Below are 23,707 nucleotides of genomic sequence, written 5' to 3'. Positions count from 1 at the left end.
GACCCTACTGAGGAGAAGCGGTGCAGCTAATGAGTTGAGATGATATAACGAAACACATGTACAATATAACATGTTAAACTACATAAATAAACACGTTTGAAAAAAAATATGGTGCAAGATTTTTCTGTATTTTCTAAGAGAAAATACGACAGTTTGTAAGGGCATGGAGCCCTGGAGCTTGACAGGTATGCCCTTGATACCACCCAGCCCCTTGTAAATCGTCAAAATCTCAAGTATTCACTACGAAAAAACATGTTAGACGTAAATCAAAGGCTAAATTATCCAATATTTGGATGTCTTTAACGTCCAAGGGCGTCACATTTTATCAAAGGAGCGATTACCTATATCACCTGGCGGCCACTAGAGGGCGCCAGCACAACGGGCCGATGCTGGCCCTGGGAACTTCAGAAAGGCGACTCACTCACGTTAGCCTCTTTAGCTACGCGCCACTAGCTACAAAGCTAGCTCGGCGGCTAACGAAGGACCCCAAACTATAGTTACTTTTCATGCCGCCCGTCCATTTAAAGCCATGGCAGGGGCGCAATGTTCACAAGTCGAATGCGGTGAGTGTTTTTTCAAAAGAAACATGGACGACTTCGGGAACAAAATAACCGAGTGTCCTAGCATTAGCGCGGTTACACACACACAAGCTAACAGGTCTCTCGTTCTCCTTTTACAGAACTTTATTACCTCATAGCCAGGTTCCTGCAATCCGGACCTTGTCAAAAATCCGCTAAGGTAACCTGAAAAGATGCCAAAAATATACCGGTGACGGTAATGGCGTCTGCTAGCATCGAAAAGCTAGCTAGCTGAGCGCTAAGCTAACGTCGAATCCGTTTGTGTCCCTTGTTAGATCCTGGTCGAAGAACTGGAGGAGAATGAAGTAAGTTGAGTACCGAGTTTCTTCCTTTTATTTACCTCCTCCATCCCGGCGTCCCGTTCGGTGGTGTTTTGGGTGATAATTCGGATGGATTTTCACCGGAATGACACATAAAGTGTAGTCGGGAACGTAGGCCATTATCTTCACGCTGTCTCTCGATGACTTATTTTAACTTTAGTTGATCCCACTACGATGGACTTGGGACGGAAATAAACATAAAAGGACCTTCGAGGATTGGGTGAGTGTTTATATTTTTATTTTGACATTTTAATCACAGTGTGGTTTTATGGGTAATGTGTTTTTTGTGGATGATATTTATCCAACGCTGAAAAGTGTTACGTGGTTAAATTTGAAAACGTTTTTAAATTTGTAGATTTATTTTACTATCGGGCTGGTGATTAATAGCAATAGCTGGCTATTGTGTCGGCGGAAGAGGGAGGAGGAATACCCTGTTTTAGAAACATGATTGGTTGAACTTAGCTGTCGGTGATGTTTATCAGCCAATGGTGTGATGGTTTTGGAATGTTGAGCCAATCAGAAAAGAGGGAGGGACGAAAACTGGCTTCTTTTGACACCGTTGTATCCAGGCTAAGGCATGAAAGAGGAAGACGAAACATAATGTACACTGGAATGATATACTATATTCAGTAATTATGAAATCAAATTTGCCTATTAAAGTTTATAGAATTGTTTATTCAACTACAGAACAAAGCTATTAGGATAGTGCGTAACGCTGGATTTAAAACTGTGTGGATAAGGTGTGGGGGATCTTCATCCATCCATCCATTATCTGCACCGCTTATCCTCAGTAGGGTCGCGGGGGTGCTGGAGCCCATCTCAGCTATTTTCGGACAGCAGACAGGGGACACCCTGAACTGGATGCCAGCCAATCGCAGGGCACACATGGACAAACAATTTGCTCGCTCATTCACACCTAGGGACAATTTGGACTGGCTAATTAATCTAACATGCATGTTTTTGGAATGTGGGAGGAAACCGAATTGCCAAGAGGAAACCCACGCAAGCACGGGGAGAACATGCAAACTCCACACAGGGGGTTCGATCTCATGACCTCAGAACTGTGCCGCACAATCGCTAACCACTCCGCCGCCATGCTGCCCCTGGAGGGATCTTGTTCATTTTAAATTTAAAGGCATTGATCTGATGCATTTGGAAGCAAAATCAAGAAGCTAGATCCAAGATCAACATTTACCCTTCTATTCTCCTATTCTATTCTAGGTGACAAATTTATTATTATTGTAACATGTAAAAACACACAACGGAATCATTCTCTGGTACCGTGACTAAAATAGTGTGATAATTATTATAAAATCATCTGCTTTGTTTGATATTGTCTATACCAGTGATGGTGCAATGGTTATAATTGGGTGCTCTCACCACTTGTAATCCTGGTTCGATTCCTGTTGCATCCAACAGCAACGTTTTAATAGGAGTGTGCCATATACTCCATTTAATAGAGTACATCTCAAATATTGTCATAATTTTTAACAATACAATTTAATGAGACCCAGGTAGGACCCATTAGACATTTGTAGCCCGCCAGAATCTTCTTATGGTTTGGGAAACACTGTAGAACATGCAAACTGTTCATAAAACCCAACATGTTAACATTCAATGAAATAGTAAAATCTAAATCCGTATTATTCGTTTACAAAGCAAGTAAGCACCGTCTACCAACAAATATTTGACAGGCCAGACACTCATTATCTTAGAGGTATCCATAACTTCATGATCCAATATTCTCACACAACATTAAAAAGCCATTGTGCTACCCAAAAAGCTATTCGTTTATGGAATGATTTAGATGAAGATATTGAAAATGTCCCTTAGGTTACAAAAGATTACTCGATGAATTTTATACATACTTAGAGGTGGGTAGAGTAGCCAAAAATGTTACTCAAGTACAAGTACTGGTACTTCAGAATAATATTACACAAGTAGAAGTAAAAGTAGTCATCCAAATACTTACTAGAGTAAAAATAAAAACGTTCTTGGTGAAAAAAATGACTCAAGTACTGAGTAACTGTAGCAATGTCGTATTTATTCATTTTTTTTAAAACAACCAATCAGATCACCAAATTATCAATGTCATCCAATCAAGGAAAAAATACATTTAATTTAAAAGTGGATTAAAATAATCAACGTAAATTCAAGTACTTTAATTAACAATACAATAAAAATAGTATCAATCGAATCAATAAATGAAGCACACGTGGCACCAAGCGGCTCATTTAAAGCCCCAATACCTATCTGAACTGGCACTGAAAGCAGTACACAAGCTAGCAGGTATGAACTCGAACACTCTTGCACATTGTAGCTATTGTTTCGCACCCTTTTGAAGGGGAACATGCTTTTAATGTGAGGCCCGGGTGCTCTTCTTCTTCTGTGTTTTTGTAGTCTGTATTGCTAAGCAAAATTTTCTATCTGTTTCACCCGCAAACAAAATGTCCCCCGCTGAAGTTTCATAGGGTCACGTGACGAGGCTGCTACGTAAGGTTGATTAAATATGGTTGTGCCTTAGCGGAGACAGACAGACGCGTACTAACGTGGAGGGGATATATTAAGTAACGACTTTAATGTTGCGGAGTAAAATTGCAGTTTTTTTTCTTCACATATTTACTCAATTTAAAGTAAAAGAATAGGAATTTAAAAAATACTCCAAGGTACAAAATTTCTCAAAACGTACTCAAGTAAATCTAGCGGAGTAAATGTACTCCGTTACTACCCACGTCTGTATATACTATATACTAAAGAAGGTTAATATATCAATATTTTATGTTATACGAGTCACTCATGATACTATATATGAGTGTTAAATGTCATTTCCTTGTTTCCTAATTTTCGTTTGTGGGTAGAGTTGTGTTTTCTCATTTTGATTTTAAATATGTTTTCCCCGCAAGGGAAAAAATGTAACAAGGGTGGGCACTTGTAAGCCAACTTCCTTTGTGCACATGTTTATGCATATTATTGTTTTGTACAGCTTGAGTTTGTGAAAATATTTTGTTCTCTTTTGTTAATTAGCGATTGATGCTGTTTTTTGTGCTGTGCTTAAATAGACCCTCATGGATTAATTCATTCAATTTTGTTTTGTGTCATGTTTTTATTGGCAAATATATGCAGAGATGCATTTGAAAAACTGAATCCCATTCTTGCAGATGATTTTGAATGAGCACATTCCTGCTGACTACCTACTTCGTGTTTGTAAGCGGATCAGTCCTCTCATCGAGAAGGAGATCCCTCCCAGTGTTCCTGGCGTCCAAACACTTCTGGGTTTGGGAAGACAGTCCCTGCTTCGTACCGCTAAAAGTAACTATCTTTCTAAATTCATGGGTTTTCATACATGCAGATTTGTTTCATTTTCTTTTCTCCTTTTCTTAAATGTAATCATGGAATTATGTATCTGATATTGTGCTCGATTTAGGTTGTAGTCACAAAGTATGCAGTGGCTCAGCAGTCGCTGCGCTCCACAGAGGACGTCCACCAGAACCTCCAGTCAACAATGGATGTATTACCAATGTTGGTGTGTAAGACAACATACACACACTGGCTGAAGTTCCTTTTTTTCTTCCATCCAACCAAAAGATGTCAGAACATCAGCAGTATTCTTCCTTAGAATTTTGTTTTGTTTTATCTGTAGACAGCAGGGTTCCCCCTAGGTCTTAAAAAATGAAAGTCTTAAATTTAATAACCATGAATTAAAGCCTTGTAAAGGTCTTAAAATTTGTTTACAAGTCTTAAATGTAACTGTCAAATGTCTTAACATTTCCCTGTCTTATCTGGGTAATCGAGCTAACAACTATAATAAGTGAACTAACAAAAGTATAGAACATTGTGTCGCAAAATTCTTTACCATTCCATGGTAGCTGGAATTGAAGCCTGGAACCCCGCACCAACATGCTGCCCAGGACTAGCCATACAAACAACATATCAAATCAGTGCTATAATGTCATAACAATAGCTGATTTTTACATGCATTCTGAACATGCTAGCATAACAATTTCTTGTCCAATAAATAAAAATATGGTTAAACTTAACACATACGCAAGTAGTAATAAGACATTCTTTACCTTTAATACATACCTATGTAGTTAAATATTTTGCAACATCTGAATTAAGTAGCTTAGTCTTTATATTACAAAAAAAACTATGTTTTTGTCTATATTCGGGGTTCATACAGTTTCTTAAAATCCTTAAAAAGGCCTGAATTTTAATGTTGTGTTTTCAAGGCTTGAAAAGTGCTTGAATCTTCGGTGATGCGCTTGTAAATACTTGAAATTGTTGCAATAATTTTTATACAAGTCTGCTTAAAAATGACGCAGACACTGACTTCTGGTGGCTTTGCTTTGCCATCGTATTTCTTCTTCCCTCACGATTAACGGCGGCTGACATTAGTTTGTATGGAATTGTCCTACGAAGTCCCATTGCCCCCTACGCCCTAGAGGTGGATGCTACACCAAAACAGGGCATTATGAAATGTGTATTAGTGCAAGGATTACGCATCAATTCTTAACATTTATCATGGGACAAGCAAGAAATTAAGCTAGCGTTTCCCGGTAGTAAATTGTCACTGTAAGAACTTCCTGCAACTGAAAATGTAAACTATATATTACAGTCATATTTCGCCAACACCTATACAGGAGTTTTCTTTTATCTATTTAAAAAAAAAGGCAAAAAGTATGCATGTAAAAATAGTTTGCATATAAAATTGTATAGATTTTGGATTTTTTTTTTAAAAAAGGAAAAAGTATAGCCTGAATTCAAATATAGCATGCACACGCAAGATTAAAAGTCGAATATGTAAATCGGAGATATATTTATGGCTTTGCAAAATCCGTGATTCGCCCCGGATTTTTTTCTTTAATGTACTGGAGAAATTGGCTTTGAAAGTCCTTAAAAATGCTTGAATTTGGCTATAAAACTTCTATTTTCTTTGTTGTCAAGTGTAAGTGCTCATCCTAAAATGTATTTGTTTCAAGTTTCAATTATGGGTGCTCGGAAGACCACTGGTACAGTTCGTTTTGGCCAGGCATTCCCGTCCTCTTCTTACCAACACATGAAGATACACAAACGAATCCTCGGCCACCTTTCTGCGGTCTACTGCGTGGCCTTCGACCGCACGGGCCGACGGATATTTACCGTGAGTCCGGATTTTTTTCCGTTAGCCAAAAAAGACAATTTCCAGCAGGCTTATTTTTCTGGGAAAAATCTCTTGTAACTCATTTCTAATAACTACGGTGTTGCTATCAGGGTTCAGACGACTGCCTTGTGAAAATCTGGGCTACAGATGACGGCCGGCTTCTCGCAACGCTCCGCGGCCACGCGGCTGAGATCTGCGATATGGCAGTCAGCTATGAGAACACACTGCTCGCCTCCGCAAGCTGCGATAAGATCATCAGAATATGGTGCTTGCGGACATGCGCACCCATCACTGTGTTACAAGCGCATGCTGCCTCTATTACCTCTATTCAGGTGAGAATAATTCACATGCTTATAACTTCAACTAACACAGTAAACCAACCAGCGTTCCTTTTTCTTTTAGTTCTCCCCTTCAGCCAGCGGGGAGCTGCGCTACCTGGCCTCTACAGGAGCAGACGGCATGGTGTGTTTTTGGAAGTGGCACCCTGTCAGCATGAAATTTAAGTAAGTAATATAGACCGTCGTCAATTATGGTGTATTTCTAAATTTGTAGTTCTTTAATGAAAGTTGTGTGCAACTGCAGCGATCAGCCGGTAAAGTTTGTCGAACGATCACGCCCTGGAGTGCAAGTTTCGAGTTGTTCCTTCAGTTGTGGTAAGTGTACTGTGGAACTTTTGAACATCTGCAGATGATGAAAAAATTGTAAGCCAAATTATATGGAGTGCTTTGTTTATAGGTGGAATGTTGATGGCTACGGGTGGAAGCGATCACATGGTCAGAATATACTACCTTGGTGCTGAAAATCCGATGAAGGTTTCAGAGTTGGATGCTCATACGGTGAGAAACGGCAAACTTTTCAAAAACGATTCCCAGGCAGGCTTTTCTTGCCTCTTCATGAGTCCATCCTGTCCTTTTCCCGCTCAATCATTGGTGTCAGCCCACATCATGTTTTCAACTCTATCTATGTACTTCCAGATAATCGAATTGCATGTTAACATGTCACCCTTCTGCTTTTACAGGATAAAGTTGTGGTTGTCCAGTTTTGCAATAATAGTGACAGGTAAGGATCTACTCTTAATTTACACTAGCAGTCAATCAATGTCTTGGTACGTCAAGTCATTTTTTAATAATAAACCTTTGTCATCTTTATTTTGCAATGTATTAGTAAAGGCTAACTTTTCCCTCTTTATCAATGATACTTGTTTTTTTATTATTATTTAAATCTAAAGCCTCAAGTTTGTGAGTGGCAGTCGCGACGGCACTGCAAGAATTTGGCATTATCAACAGCAGGAGTGGAAGAGCATTGTTTTGGACATGACTGCAAGGCTTCCAGGGTAATTTTTTTCTGGGCTCTAGTGGGATTATGCTAAAATGAGTCCCAGTACCCCTTTTTTAATACTAACCTTTTCCCGCAGGAGTTCTGTTGTTAATGGAGATGATAAAACCAAGCTGGTGGTAACCATGGTGGCTTGGGACCGCACAGATCTCAAAGTCATTACAGCCGTGTCAAACTTTCAGCTTAAAGTGTGGAATCCGGTTAACGGGGAACTTCTTCATGTCTTATCTGTGAGTGTTTTAAGTGGGCACTTCCACTCTGTTGCCTTGTAAAAAAATGGATGATAGGGGAAAAAAAATTGATGTGTTTTTTTGGATCACTTTTCTAATGTTCAGGGTCACGACGATGAGGTGTTTGTGCTGGAAGTACACCCATTTGACCCACGCATCATGTTGTCAGCCGGCCATGACGGCAATGTTTACATTTGGGACATGAGCAAGGGAGTCAAAATTCGCAATTACTTCAACATGGTACTCAATCAACGACTATTTAATAATTAATGAACTATATCCTTGTTCATATAATTCCTCAGCTCATAAAATCTTCTTTTTTTTTTTCTAGATTGAAGGTCAAGGCCACGGGGCTATTTATGACTGCAAGTTCTCAGCTGATGGTCAACATTTTGCCTGTACTGACTCTCATGGACACTTGCTCATCTTTGGTTTTGGGTGTAGCACTCCATATGAGAAGGTATCGCAAAAGTATTGTAAAACTCTATCTGTATACAAAGATCTTTGACTCAGAATGGTTAAATTCAGATTTGAATTAGATTTTTGTCTCACCAAAGATTAATATTCTTTTCAACGAACATCCATCCATTATCTGCACCGCTTATCCTCAGTAGGGTCACGGGGATGCTGGAGCACAGCACTCCCAATAAACAATGCAATCTTTTTTTTAATTCCTTCCAGATTCCTGACCAAATGTTCTTCCACACGGATTACCGGCCCCTTATCCGAGACGCAAACAATTATGTCCTGGATGAACAGACGCAGCAAGCTCCACACCTCATGCCTCCACCTTTTCTTGTAGACGTTGACGGAAATCCTCACCCTACTTCCTATCAGCGCCTTGTGCCAGGAAGAGAGAATTGCAAGGATGATCAGCTAATACCTCAACTTGGATACATGACTAATAGTAAAACATGACCCACTCTTAACACTCTCGCTCGGTTTAACTCATTAATGTAAAACTGTTGGTTTGTTTTGTTCTTTAAGACGAAGGAGAGTTGGTGGAGCAAGTTCTCGGCCAACAAACTGCTGAAAATGGAGAGAGCATTCTCGACAACCTCATTAGAGAGTTGCAAAACCAGCAGAATGAAAATGAGAATCTAGAACTCCAGGGAGAAGAGGCAGATGGTATTTATTGATGCAGTGATTATGTGGTTTCTAATATGCAATGTAACACTTAATGTTAAGCTGGCACCTCAATTTGTTTTGGCAGGTGATGCAATAGAGGTGGTAGCGCCCCCTCCAAACGTGGGCCCTCGCAGGAGTGGGCAGGTGGACGGGATGTGGCAAATGCAGCATAATGCCGTGCCGAGTCAAGTGGCCACCGAGAGGGACTTGTTGGCCTGGAGCCGCAGAGTGGTGGTCAATGAATTACCGCAAGGAATTTTTACGTGAGAGCAGATGGATTTTTTTGCATATTTTATGAGTGAAAACAAAGATCAATAATGGACATTGTTTGTTTGTTAGTGTTATTGAGGAAAGCAGACTGGCCAAAAGTGATAAAGAATGCTATCTATACAATGCAGAAAGGCGAAAGAAACCAGTATTTTGTCCACCCAAGGTTTGTGTTCCTATTACCATGCTTATATATCTACGACAAACACAACATGAATCACAATATACATATAATGTATATTCATTACGTACAACATGCATATCCCTGTTTTTCTTGTTTCATCTTTTACGACTGCGTTTTTCAGGATGAGCCACTGACCTCACGCCTACGCTCTTTCCGGCCGACTAAGAAAAAACAAAAGCGGCATGCGTACGAAACCCGCTCAGCTCATGTACGCCGTCCACGGAACCGCAGCGATCCTGAACGTACTTCTAACAGCCGTGCCGACTCTGAGAGTGAAAGAGAAGTATGTCCTCTTCTTTTACATCTCAAAAATAGTCTTCAGTCTGGCTCAAAACAGTGTTGTTTTGTTGTACACTTCTTTTAACCCAGCAAATCCAAAAAGGTATTGGAGAAGTATGAATAACCTTTTAATAGTCCTTACTCGAAGGATCATACTTTTGTGATTCGCAAATCTTAACGAAGTATGCTAAATTGTGTTTATATGTTATTTTTGTGTCCCTAGGGAGCCGAACAGGGGGATGTCAGCAGTGTGTCCTCTGACAATGAATCCCAGTGGCAGAGTGAAAGCAGCTCTAAGTAAGTCTGATTGTTACTCGTTCATCACACACCACAGACTAAACCCCATTCCTTTGCTTTTAGTGATTCCTCCAGTGAGTACTCCGATTGGACTGCCGATGCTGGGATAAACCTCCAGCCTCCAAAACGATCGATGAGAAGGCCTCCCCAGCCCATGGTTTACAGCAGCTCTGAAGAGGAGGAAGGTGAAGAAAATGCGGAGAACGAAAAGAAAAAGGAAATCAAAGAGAAGAAAAAGCCCAAAGAAGCAAAACCTGTGAGCTGCCTTTGTTTGACCTCTCAAGTATCAATGTTCTTTTCATATCGCATTTTGAATTTTCCTCAAAACTAATTCAATGTATCCAGAAACCCACAGTCGCTTCTCTGGGAGGACTAGATGGACACGAGTGGCTACCACCAGCATGGATTATGGAGACCATCCCACGCCGCTCACCTTTTGTCCCACAAATGGGAGATGAAGTAAGCTCATATTGGCACATTTTCCAAAACAGTGCTTCACAAAGTCTGGTAACAAAGATGGGTAAACACTTACGATAGCATATCTGCTGAATCAGTTTCAGATAATTTTAAACAAAGACCTTTTAATGTTTCTTATAAAAGTCAAGTCATTTTTATTTGTATAGCCCTCAATCACAAAGAGTCTCAAAGGGCTGCACAGACCACAGATTATTGCAAACCACAGACTATTATGACACCATCACTTGATCTAAAACCTACATGAGGGCAAATAATACACAGATATTGTCAACAAAAAAATAAAGGTTATTCAAATGCTATAGAATAGAAGTGTGTTTTAAGCTTAGATTTAAACATTTCCACTGAGGTGACAGATCGAATCAAACTTTCTTGTCTTAGTTAAAGCATTTTGTACCAGCTGAAGGCTCTTGATTTTGAATTTGGGCAATTACTCAGCACGTGCAAAGCCAGGAAAACACCGGTTATGAAAAGGGTTCAGTCCAGTATATGCAGGGGACACAGTCTCGACTACAATTTACAATCGGGGAGTCAAAAACACAGGCCGTGTTTTGGCTGTACATTATTAAAGAATATTTTATATAAAAGGTCTTTAAAAAATATATATTTACTGTTGAGATACTTTATGATGAAATCCTACAGAACAAACTGTAAACACCCCAAAACTCCTACAGAACATGTCAATTGGGTGAGCAGCAGTAGAAATGGGCGGAGCTCTAAGAACATAAAATAAAGAACATTTATTATAGAAGTTCAAAATAAAACAAATCCCTTTATTTATGATTATTTTTTTGATAAACAACAAAAGTGCAAAATAAAACTGACTGCTTTCTTGTTAGGTTTAGCCATCTTTTAATTTCTGTAGCTTCAAGGAGCATGTCTTCTCTTGGAAGTGAATGCAAATCATCTCTTGCTATGACATGCAGTCACTATTCCTGAATTGCATGTATCCGTTTGATTGTTGGACTTTATCATTAACTTACGAAGCTTTTCCCTTTTTTCAGCTCGTCTACTTTAAGCAGGGTCACCAGGCTTATGTCCGAGCTGTCCGCAGGGCCAAAGCTTACAGCATCAACCCTCAAAAACAACCATGGAACAAACTCCAGCTCAGGGTGAGGATCCCCATTGAACTCACTCCCAATCATTTTTGTGTAGAATTAAAAACAATGCACTTTTCTTCACTACTCTCACGTGAAACATTCATTCTACTTCGGACCAAATACAGGACCAAGAATCTGTGAAGGTCGTCGGGATTAAGTATGAAGTGGGACCGCCCACTCTATGCTGCCTAAAACTGGCCTTCTTGGACACGATCTCAGGAAAGATGACCAATGACTCATTTTCTCTCAAGTGAGACTTAATTTATGAAATTACAAACCCCCCACTTTTATTGTTATTTAATCTCACACCCAATTTTCTCCTCTTATTAAAGGTACCATGACATGCCTGATGTCATAGATTTCCTTGTCCTGCAGCAGTTCTATAATGAGGCCAAAGACCACAGCTGGCAGCCAGGTAAGGCAGCATGCAGCGCTCCATATTAGGTTGATTCAATGTTTTCTCACCCCTTATTTTTTCCTTGCGTACTTGAGGAATGAGATTCCGCAGCATCATCGATGATGCTTGGTGGTTTGGCTTGGTGGAGGACCAGGAGCCTTTGGATTTGGACTATCCGGACAGCCTGTTTCAGTGTTTTGCAGTGAAGTAGGTGTCTTTGCTCACTGTTTCTAAAGCTCATTAAAAATTGTATTTCTATAAGTATTGTCATTGAACCACCTTCTCTGTGTCTCCAGGTGGGACAACGGTGAGCTGGAGAAACTGAGTCCTTGGGACATGGAACCTATCCCAGAGGAAGGTTGGTTAACAGTTTGTCAAATTAGGCCTATGTTTCCACCCTGACTAATCCAAGGAACATATTAGAGTACAGTGTCAAAAACGGAACTGTTTTCCATGATGTGGCAGACTACAAACTAGACCCACTTTGAACAATAGAATAATGGGTTGTCCTCTTTCAGCCCTGCTACCTGACCAGGTGGGCGACGGCGTCGCGGTGACTGAGGAGGAACTCGAAGCTTTGCTCTACAAGCCTCAGGAAGGAGAGTGGGGCGCGCACACACGAGATGAAGAGTGTCAACGAATCATAGACGGCATCCATCAGCTGATTACACTTGGTAAGTATCAGAAGTTGGAGGATTACCTGTCTTGCAGGATACCAACTTTTAATATATTTTCCCTTAGATGTTGCCAAGCCGTTTGCTTCGCCTGTAAATCTTGAACAGTACCCGCTCTACTGCACCGTGGTGGCCTACCCCACGGATATCAGCACGATCCACAAACGCCTAGAAAGCCATTTCTACAGGTAGGGCAGAGCACACACACCCGCATGTTTTACCGGGATTATTCAATGTTGCACTTTTCCTTTCCAGGCGGATCTCGGCTCTCATGTGGGAGGTACGCTACATTGAACACAACGCCCGCACCTTCAATGAACCCGAAAGCCCGATTGTAACTGCAGCCAAAGTGGTGACGGACGTTCTCCTCCACTACATTGGGTAACACTAACATTTGTCAGGTCCTATTTGCTTCAGCTAAAATTGGTGATAAATACTGTGTCGGTTTGGGTTTTTTTACGCCACTGGACATAGTCATTTGGAACAATGTATTGAAAATGCAAATTTCCTTTGTTTCCAGGGACCAAAGCTGCACAGACATACTGAATCTTTACCATAGGCTGAGATCTGAGGCCAGCAGTGGAGAAGATGAGGTAAGACAGTTTGATCAAACACTTTTAAAAGGGTTTCTTAGGATGATATGGTCTACTAACCCTGACTTGACCCAACATAAACGTTTGAGGAAAAGCAGAGAAGCCACATCCATGTTGTCAGAGCAGTGAAATGACCAAAATGTTGCCTATACTGAGATAACGAATAATCATATCTCACTTCTTTGCTAAGGGCCGATTCATGATTAACTGAGCCGAGGCTTATATTCCACAAGCGTGACATTATTAAGACTACTGAATTTAAACTTACTTGGTTGCCTACAATATTTCATCAAAAAGGGAAAAAAATGGGAGTGTCTTTTTAAATTGGCCTTTTATGTACGCCCCAAAGGGAAGAGAGGTGGACGTGGACTCCGATACTCCAGGGACGTCTTCTGGATGTCGGGTAAGAGACACAACAGCATTTATCACAAATGATCCTTTGTTCCCTACTGATCCAGAAAGCCTTAAAGTGCTATCTAAATTATTCGAATATGCCCTGCTGTTTCTGTTCCCAATTCCAGGAAAGTAAATCAAAAAAGCGCGGAGTGGCGTTAGACTCAAGAGCGTGGCGGGGGCAATGTCGTGAGCTGCTGCGTAAAATGATATCCTCCCATGACTCTCAGCCCTTCAGGCAGCCGGTGGATCTCTCCGAGTATCCGGTAAAATAACCCGCAATACAATTTGGTGTAAACTGATACCATCTTGGAAAATATCACTGTCTGACGAAGATCGACTCAATTCTGTCTCACATATGCAGGACTATCGAGACATCATCGACACGCCCATGGATCTGGGTACAGTGTCGGAGACTCTGATCGCCGGCAATTACGAAAACCCAATGGAGTTTGCCAAAGATGTCCGGCTCATTTTCAGTAACTCCAAAGCATATACCCCAAACAAGAAATCCCAGGTAAAACGCTGAAGTGGCTACCATACGCCATGCTGCAAGCAAGTCTTTGATATATTTTTTTTCTATACGGTTTAGATTTACACAATGACCCTCAACTTATCAGCATTTTTCGAGAAACACATCATCTCCATCATTTCCGACCACAAGTCGGCCATTCAAAACGAACGACGGGCTCGTCAAAGGGAGAGCTACCGCAATCAGTTGCACAACGGAGGCAGCTCGCCAACTTCAAGGTACAGTCATCTTTACGCAGGCAAACGTAGCGCAATGCCAGTGTCTGAAACTCGTGACGAAAAAGGGCAGACAACTCTGAAAAGTTGCCCGCCCAGCCATAAAGTTGCCTGCCATATTTTTCCCAACTTGAAACACAATAAGACGACAAATCGCAAAAAAAACATTGTTGCAAAGTATTAAGGGTTGATAATCAGAATATATAACAGAACAACACTTTAAAATTCTGTTAATTATAAATCTACTTATAACATTCATTGCATGTATATGACATCGCTGTTTTCCATCTGTATGTACCTGTATTTACTCATCTTTATTCATGCAATGTTTGCGTTGCGTCGTCTGCTACAAGCCACGTGAACTCCTCCTTCCGCGATGCTTTTAATAGATAGATAGATAGATAGATACTTTATTCATCCCGAAGGGAAATTCACATTTCCAGCAGCATCCCTGAGCTGAGAACAATACAATAATAAAGCAAAAAGAATACAATATACAAATACCCAGTGTGACGTGCAAATGCCCACTGTAGCGTGTTATATAGAATAACTAAATGGTGCTACACAGAATACGTACATATTGCAGTAAGATTCGGTAATATGCAATGTAGGTGGTGTGGTTTACTGTGGGCTTTTACTCTGCCGGGTAGAGTTAAAGAGCCTCATGGCATGAGGAAGAAAAGATCTCTTCAGCCTGTCCGTAGTACAAGACAGTGACAGCAGTCTGTCGCTGAAACTGCTCTTCTGTCTGGAGATAATGCTGTGTAGTGGATGCGATGGATTGTCCATGATTGACCGCAGCTTTTTCAGTGCCCCTCTCTCAGCTACTGTTGTTAGGCTGTCCAGCTCTTTGAAATGAAATGAAATGATCTGCATTTATATAGCGCTTTTCAAGTCAATGACTTCCCAAAGCGCTTTACAGTGTGCTTCACATTTCCCAATAGCAGCCGTGATCTGTGCAGCCGTGTAAGGCGCTATTCTGCTTATTGGGGGTAATTGGGGGTTCAATGTCTTACCCAAGGACACTTCGACATGTAACACGGACAAGCCGGGATTCGAACTGGGATCCCTTAATCCTAAGACGATCGCTCTACCTCCTGAGCTACTGCCGCCCCACAACAGAGCTCGCTTTCCTAGCCAGTTTATCGAGACGAGAGGCATCCTTCTTCTTGACGCTGCCTCCCCAACACGCTGCCACATAGAAGAGGGCGCTTGCCACTACTGTCTCATAGAATATTTTCAGGAGCTTTTTGCAGATTTTGAAGGAGGCCAGCCTTCTGAGGAAGTAAAGTCGGCTTTGCCCTTTCCTCCATAGAGCTTCTGTGTTGGCAGTCCAGTCTAGTTTGTTGTCCAGCTGCACACCCAGGTATTTGTAGGTCTGGACAAATTCTACACATTCTCCTTTGATGGTTACAGGAACCGGGTGAGTTCTGATTCTCCTGAAGTCCACCACCATCTCTCTGGTCTTGGTGGTGTTTAGGTGCAGGTGGTTTGCGTCGCTCCATCGGACAAAGTCCTGAATCAATTTCCTGTACTCCTCCTCCTGCCCATTTCTGATACATCCCACGATCGCAGTGTTGTCGGCAAACTTTTGCACATGGCAGGACTCAGAGTTGTACTTAAAGTCCGATGTATATAGAGTGAATAGGAACGGAGAGAGCACGGTCCCGTGCGGAGATCCTGTGCTGCTAACCACAGTGTCCGATGTACAGCCCCCCTGTTTCACATACTGGGGTCTGCCTGTCAGGTAGTCAGTAATCCATGTACGTTTACGTTCTGTAGCGTCATTAATTTTGTTAGCTTCATTTGAATCTTTCTTCCGGGGCTGAGGTTTTGGCTTGATTCCTGGTAAGGATATGTCAGAGTGTGCAGTTTCCTCATGCGTGAGAAGATAAGCAGGACATTGTGGTTCAGCCTTTAAGCTATTTATTCCTCAACAGCAAGCAAACAAGAACACGGCTTCATTCAATACAACATGGCAATCGACAATTAGCAAAACAAAACATGGTGCGTGCGTAATGGTGTCACACAATGGAAAACGTCTTACCGCAATACCACGAGTAAGAGCGCTATTAAATTGACAAATCTTAACAATTCCTAACCACTTACCCATTTTTTGTGTTCTCTGTGTGTCTACTTTGGAAAATGATATGCAAATGCACGACCTTATACCGCTCGGGAAAGTCCGGAAGCACGAAGTTATTCGATGCAGGCTTCCGATTGGCAGCCGAGTATGCAAATCGAAATTTCCGAACCGAACGAAGATTCTGAAATCGGAATAAAACAAACATTTGATTTGGAAAGAAATCTTTTGCTTTTTTTATCCCCCCCCCCTTTGAAAAAGTTGTCGGCCACCCGGGTGGAGACGTTTTGTAAGTTGTACACCCGACGTGAAAGATGCGCGTCCGGGCAGACGTTATTTGAGACACTGGTAATGCCATAACACTTGGATACATTGTTTATGACCATTTAAAAATATTAAACCCCTTCTGATATTTTTGTGGGAAGGTACATATTGCTGCTGAGGACAGTTTGGGATTGATACTTCTTTTTTTGATTGTACAGCTCTAAGAAGAAGCACAAGTCGGGTACAGTGCCAGAGGCCAAAAACTGCAGAACTTCAGCCAGGAATCGCTCTCGAAGATTACATAAAGGTATGAACTTTTTCACTAACATTGTGTTAGAATTGGCGATGGGACCTTTTGTCCGGAATGCATGTGTATTTCCGCCATTGGGCACCACTGAATCGAATCAACCGAATTCTAAATCAGGTTTCTTCTGAGCTCTCCAATAAATGCATGAAATGTATTTATGAAAAGGGAACAGGGCTCATCATAGTGGTTCCCACAGGTAACAAGTACCGTAACCTATAAAAACACATGAGTAGCCTGCAGACTGGTTGAGAAAAGAGCTCACCACACCAGTGATGTTTCGTAGCAATATTGTAAGGCATTGTATTCCCTTTGGCATGATAAATCATTTACATAAATGGTGTCTGATCGATTCTTCCAAAATTATTTTTAAAATTAGCCTTTGATCGATAAATGTCAATCACTCCCAAAAGTGTAAAGTAGTTGACATGCAACCCTTATTAGGATATGTTACATAATTTGGATGGATTGGTTAACAAACACGTGACTTTGTTTTAGCGCAACAAAGCAGAAATGTAGCACAGGAAGAAGAGGAAGATGACGACCGTGATGGCAAAGATTCTTCTCCGGGTTCAGGGACAAGCAACGACAATGATAATCATCCGCGGCACCGAACAAGGGGCAACCAAGAAACTCCTGCCAAGAAATCAGGTTAGGAGAGAAATGCGTCATTTTTTTGGTAAACACACCTAAATGTAAAAACAAAATGATAGTATCCTATAGTATGAAATTTACCGTAAATTCCGGACTACAGAGCGCACCTGCTTAGAAGCCGCATGTGCAAATTTAGGGAAGAAACTCAACTTTGTTTTTGTACAAGCCTCACCGGATTTTAAACCGCGGGCTTAAACACTGACAGTCATTAAATTGGAATCATTCATCTCAATTTTTTGCATTTAAAAGAAAAACAAAATCTGAAAGAGGTATGTATTGCCCACCTAAAGAAACCTGAATGTAGTGGTGTGGGCAGTCTGAAAAAAAGTGGAGAAAAAAGACAAACACAAGAAGAATAAAACAAAAAAGGAAAACTGAGAGGAAAAAAGGAGAAACAAATAATAAAGCAAGAAAAAGGTAAGTAAAAAGCTGGGGGGGAAGAAACTAAAGAATAAAAGTAAAAAGAGAAGAAGAAGAAAACCAAGAAAGAAAATGTTAGGAAAAAAGAAACAAAATAAAAAAATTAAAACGTGAAAGGAAAAGGGAGATAAAAAAGTAGAAAAAATAATCAAGCAATAAAAAGAAAAGCTAGGAAAAAATAAAGAGAATAGTAAAATAAAAATAAAATGATAGGGAAAAAATAAGAAGAAAACAAGCAGGAAAAGGCAATAGAAATAATTGAAAAGCAAGTAAAAAGGAAACAAAAGAAGAAAAAAATAAGACAATAAAGGAAAATGGATAGCATGCATGAAAAAAATAATTAAAAAGCAAGGGAAACTAAAGAAAAAAGAAATAAAAAAGACTGGTTTCCGTGGGTCCTTATGTGCAGTACATTACTAATGATTACATTGTGCATAATATTACATTAATTCATATTTTGTATTAAACCTATTCTTTTACTAAATTATAATATTTAGTTTTTCAACCTGCAGTGATCTTTTAACTCATCAAATCGTTTTTTTAATTCTAAGCAACTTTAAACTGGAATCCTTGCGTGATACAACAAAATGTCTATGAAAGATGTTGACTTTTCATGCATCAACAAATAAACTAAAAAATACAAGAATCAAACGATACATTCATCCCAAAAAAGCTAATTGTGAAACCGTGCCATGCAAAAAAAAGGCAGGGGTGTTGTTAAGAGTGGATGCCCCCGGGTGCATTCGATATGCCCCCCCTAAGACTTATGTCTGGCAACCGCACTGACCTGTACACAAGCTGAGCCATGCAACTGAACTTAAGCTCGCCCATCCCTTGCGCACATAACAAAGAGGAGACGCCACTTATTTTGGAGAGGACGTCGTTGGGCGTCGCCCCAAAATATACGCAGAGAATGAGATATGGCAAAGAGTGAACGCTCTTTATTCAGAAATGTTCAAGCAACGTTTAAAGTTCCTTCAAGAAACGTTGGGCGCTATAACTGTGTTCAGAACATCTCGTGATGTTTGCCCACCCTGGCTCGCTCAGTCAACAGCTTATGTCTTCCTGCAACAACATTATCCTATGACTTCCGCCAGATGTCTTCACACAATAGGCTACTGTCAGCTCAAAGGCCACTCGCCCACAGTTCATCCACAACACTACCACTACTTTAAAAAATCATTATACATTGCCCACACTAGTTATTAACTAAAAAGTGGGGTGCACTATCATTATCTGGCTGACTGTTATCAAACTGATAACAGCCTATTATCACGTCACAGTTTTTGGCCCAATAGGAAGAATATACTCGATAAATAGTCACCTGCTGCCGCGCTTAAATATTCAATCAGCCTTCACTATTGTTAGAAAGATTCCAAGCATTTATGGAAAAGGATTTTTTTTTATATATAATAGCAACACTGTTCTATCTTCTTTGTTAGTTAGCTTAAGAGAGGTTGCATTACTCAGCATATATATAGATAGATAGATAGATACTTAATTCATCCCCATAGGGAAATTCACACTTCCAGCAGTCTACCCTGCTGTTTATTAACAGATTAACATGATGCCCTAGGGGTGCTTGTAGCGTAGTGGATGACGTCACGCTAGTCCAAAAGTTCGACATCCCTGCGGCAGATGGAAATCTTTTCTTTGTGAAAATCCAGGGATACACCACCTCGTGTTAGCAAGTCCGCCTCCTCTCCGATTCCCCCCGGCTTTCGTGTCTCTGTTTAGCGGCGTTGAAGCCGGATAGCTCCGGGTGGCTACACGTTAGCGTCCGGAATGCTAAACGTGAGCCACGTTTCCGCAAAACACAGCAACTGCGCTCCCTGTGCGCTTCGATGTTTTCCACCAGCACTCGATGATCTTATTTGGTACCGAAGACTTATAACGCCGCTAGCCGCTTCGCTAGCTCCGGCTCTTCTTCCACGATAGGCCCCTTCATCACGCTGGCACGAGAATTCTTCAGGGCAAGGAGTTGATTCCTTGAATAGACGCATTTTTTGTGTGCTAAAACCCATGTCCCATATGATAGAAATAATCCATAGTGTAGTTGTCAAAACTGGAAGAAAAAACACCGAAGATAGGAGCAGACAATAAAACAAAAGGGCAGCCGCTCGTGGCAGCGCCGCTTTGATGTTTTTTGTGTGTACTAACTACACTACACTGTTGTGATTGCACGGGCTTCTAATTTGAGTCAGTACAGTACATCGAGTTGGGTTTTGAGGATGGTTTTGTCGCACTCCTGCCTATATGTTCATTCTCATTTAATTAATATTGACTGCTGTGCTAGTTGATTGAGATCTGTGGACAGAATCAGCAAAGCAGTGTTACTTTTCTGTACTAGACATTCCCCCGCTGATTTGTTTAAAATAATAAGAAATGGACGTGACTGGGGTCATTTTATAAGGCCTGCTGCTTGTACAAAAACGCAGTTGAGTTTCTTGCTTGCGGCTTTTAATCAGGTGCGCTCTGTCGTCTGGAATTTACAGTAACCCAATGTCTTCTTTAAGGAGTTGGGGTGAAAAGAAACAGGAACATGTTTTCATTGAATTGTTAAAAAAAAAAATAGATTCTACAAATTCTAGGCAAGATCACGTCAAGTGTTGACAACAGAACGCCGTGTCTCATCAGGATTGCAGCTGCGGCAGGTACGCGTCTCCAAGCGACGGCCTCAGCCTGCTGACGAAGAATCGGGTTCCAACAGCTCCTCGTCTGAGTCATCGTCCACGTCCTCGTCCTCCTCCTCCTCTTCGTCCTCCTCCGATAGCGACAGCAGCTCGGACGGCGAGGCAGAGAAATACGTGGAGGGCGGAGATCACGACTACAGCAAAGCTCCCAGCCTGTCGCTGAGGATCTCTTTGAAGGACAAGATGGTCACTTTAGGGAAGCGAAAACATAAAGAGGAGGACGCACTGAAGGTTAAGAAAGCACGGGTTCTGCAGCACGAAGAGGAGGAAGAGGGACAAGTGGAGGAGCAGGTGCATCCATGGACTGTAAGACAAGAGTTACAGGAGCATGAAGAAGAGGAGGAGGAGGAGGAAGAAGATGAGGAGGAGGTAGAGGAGTTAGAAGAAGAAGAAGAAGAGGGGGAAGTTGACGAAGAGGACTTCATGTCCGCACCAGTAGCGGCGGGCGCCAAAAGCTCAGGGAGCCGGGCATGTAACAGGCCCCATCGGGTCAACACCCGCCGGCAGGGCCGCAGGACGGTCGCTTACCAGGACGAGTCCGAGGACGACGAGCACAGCTCCAAAGACGAGGACCCCCTCAACCTAGGCCGCTCCCGCTCGGGGCGGGTGAGGCGCATGACTGAGAAAGCTCGCGTCAGCCACCTCATGGGCTGGGGCCACTGAAACTCAACCCATTTTTGCAAATGCACTGCAGGGATTTTTAGTTTGTACAGGCTTGTAAATAATAAATATATTTGTTAAGAGAACAGTGGTTGGGGGGATGTCTCCCCCCCCCCCCCTCGAACAATGGTGCTAACAATGCATGGCCAAAAGGTTTTGGTACCCTGGCCCGACAGCTGCTGGTCAACTTGGCCCTCCTACGCCTCACTCGCCTGGGCCTTATTTCTTCTCTTCCTCTTCCTGGTCTCCTCTTCAACGTGCACTCAGCAGGGTGGTTCGTATTTTCAAACTTATGGTTTTTCATCAGCGAAGGCCTGAATATGCTGGGAAACTACGAGAAAAGGCTTCTTGTCAAGTTTCACATCGATCGGACATATTTTAAAGGTTCCCCTCAGCCATTAAGGAACAATAGTATAATCGGGAGATCCTTAAATTTAGGGAGGATTTCCAAAATGAGAAAACACATCTCCGGAAATGTCAGATGGACTGGACATATTTAATAGGTGTCCTGGGCTTAATTTGACCCAGTAATATAAGCAATCAGAGCTGTGCACTTGAAATTTGGTTTCAAAAGACTCACATAGGGAATAAATCAGCTATATCCAAAGTCCAACGAAGACTACCCAAATTTTGCCTGGCCAGTGAAATCTGTCATAAAATTAATAATATATGTATTCACCACAATATAAAATACATTTTACCCCCCCAAAAAATCACAATTCTACCAAATGATGGCGGTAGCCCCACAGCCACCTTGCCCTGCTTTCAATGAGAATTTTAGCCCAAGCAATTTCCAAAATGGCTACAGTAAATAAAAAAAGGAAAGTTGACTGTGTGGGCCGCAGCTCCCGGGACAAGTGGAAATTGGTATATTTTTTCACCCAACTCCAAAACATCTGCGTCTGCCTAATTTGTCAAAATATATTATCGAGGCACGGCTAGTCCAAACACGCTGCCTACAAAAGCTAACCGGAAACAAACGTGAAAGTGAAGCTACTGCAGGCGATTTTAACTGCACAGCAGCGCTTTTTCACGAGACCCTACGAAATGAAAACGCTACAAAGGCAAGCTTCAAGGTCGCAAAGCTTTCACAGACGGTGAATTTAATACAGGCTGTCAGAAGAATGCCAGGTTGACTTGTCAACCCTCACACATTTTTAGCTTACCAAATCTGGCCCGCTTTCTCAAAAGTCTCGACACCCCTGGTGTAATCATCGGAAAAAACATACATGTCACATGTGTGCGGTAAACTATGTTAGTATCATAACTCATTTATCGCAAATTCTGTTCCAACTCCGAGTTTTAGAGCGAAAAGTATAATGACTAAGAATGCAACCAGGAAAGATGGAGTTTTGGCTCGTGGAGATCTTGGCGCTCTCCCCAAACAAGAACACCTCCTACACCACAACACTCGCTGTTTTCTTAATGGGGAAAGCGAAAGAACCGACTCAGCACTTCCCTTAAGGAGGACAGTTGCTTTCGTCATCGGCTGAGGGTTCGACTGGCCAACGAGTCCATACTTTTCACTCAAGTACACAACTCGGCTTAAAAAACACCTGAAACCGAGTTCGAATAGAATATGATACTAAAATTCAGTTCACCACAAAATGTGTTTTTCCTTCAATGAATTAAACTCTTGGAGTATTTCAAATCCAAAGGAACTTTGCAAACAATCCTTCTACAAGGACAGTTCTGATGGCTTTTACTTAAATCCTGAACTTCACTGGAAGCCTTCTCCCATATTCAGGTTTTCGCTGACGAATAATCAAAAGTCGGAAACGAAAAATCGTCCTAATTTTGTCCCATCACTGGCCACCAAAGAAAAGGGAGAAAGCAGGGATGTGGAAAAACTATGGTGCTCATTTTGGTCCACTCTGCTGGATGAATAATCCAGGTAGTCTTCCTTTTTTGTTTTCCTCTCGTCGATTATGAAGTGAGAGGAAAGGATTGAGTCATCCAGCTTCCCTGCAACTTCCACAGACTATAAATGAGGCTTCTGTTGAATGCATTTGATTTTTTATAGTTTGTTCTTGAACTTTTCATGAAGGGACGCTGCCATGTTGAAGTGTGTATCCCACCAATCTTCCACAGGGATAATTTCCTTTTTTTATTTCTACTTGGGTTGCGAGTTGATATATGTTTGCACATTTGTTTTCTCCATGTGGCAGCTTAGCAGTTCTGGTAATAAGTTGAAAATAATCAGCATCCAATTTCTGCTCTTCCGGGGTGTAGCTAATAATAACGTCTCATCTATCCGAGTGGATTTGTACCATGTTTCCCCCCGCCCTTCCATTTTGAGACGTCCACTGATCTGAGGTGCTAGAAATGTAAGCGTTAATAGAAGAAAATATGTTAATTTATCAAGTACATAACTTCATTTGATATTTCCAGCATCCAAAAAGTCGTTTTTATACACATTTTGACTTCTTTTCTAATAAAAAGAAAAAGTGTAGCTGTTCCATGTGTTCTAAACTGATTGGGTCCTCGTTCAGC

The 23,707-nt window shown here is 41.4% G+C and overlaps 1 protein-coding gene across 2 annotated transcripts; it reads left to right on the top strand.

Moving 5' to 3' along the window:
* Nucleotides 1-394: 394 nt before the first annotated feature.
* Nucleotides 395-23,666, top strand: brwd3 (bromodomain and WD repeat domain containing 3). 2 transcript variants are annotated; one of them, XR_015847228.1, is made up of 40 exons: nt 395-563; nt 680-738; nt 854-883; nt 1,059-1,118; nt 4,057-4,207; nt 4,323-4,421; nt 5,878-6,038; nt 6,149-6,370; nt 6,441-6,541; nt 6,621-6,691; nt 6,774-6,874; nt 7,057-7,097; nt 7,267-7,371; nt 7,453-7,603; nt 7,709-7,843; nt 7,935-8,063; nt 8,285-8,510; nt 8,591-8,731; nt 8,817-8,994; nt 9,071-9,164; nt 9,304-9,465; nt 9,685-9,758; nt 9,822-10,014; nt 10,104-10,217; nt 11,237-11,344; nt 11,458-11,582; nt 11,665-11,747; nt 11,825-11,936; nt 12,026-12,087; nt 12,248-12,403; nt 12,471-12,591; nt 12,659-12,784; nt 12,924-12,996; nt 13,346-13,399; nt 13,518-13,655; nt 13,754-13,906; nt 14,010-14,139; nt 16,702-16,790; nt 17,286-17,438; nt 20,499-20,640. XR_015847228.1 is itself a non-coding variant. In XM_088320760.1 (40 exons), exons 1-40 carry the CDS (start codon nt 530-532, stop codon nt 21,215-21,217), a joined length of 5,262 nt encoding a protein of 1,753 aa, XP_088176886.1. In that variant the 5' UTR covers nt 395-529; the 3' UTR covers nt 21,218-23,666. The 2 variants fall into 2 exon arrangements, 1 of the variants encoding a protein (XP_088176886.1); XM_088320760.1 differs by having other exon boundaries at nt 13,982-14,139; nt 20,499-23,666.
* The last annotated feature ends 41 nt before the right edge of the window (nt 23,667-23,707 follow it).

Source organism: Urocampus carinirostris, chromosome 17 (genome assembly GCF_059441175.1).
Source record: "Urocampus carinirostris isolate Australia breed hairy pipefish chromosome 17, RoL_Ucar_1.0, whole genome shotgun sequence".
In the NCBI taxonomy this organism is placed as follows: Eukaryota; Metazoa; Chordata; class Actinopteri; order Syngnathiformes; family Syngnathidae; genus Urocampus; species Urocampus carinirostris.
The sequence above is the reverse complement of the archived record's forward strand: the minus strand, read 5'-3'. Positions and strand labels throughout refer to the sequence as shown.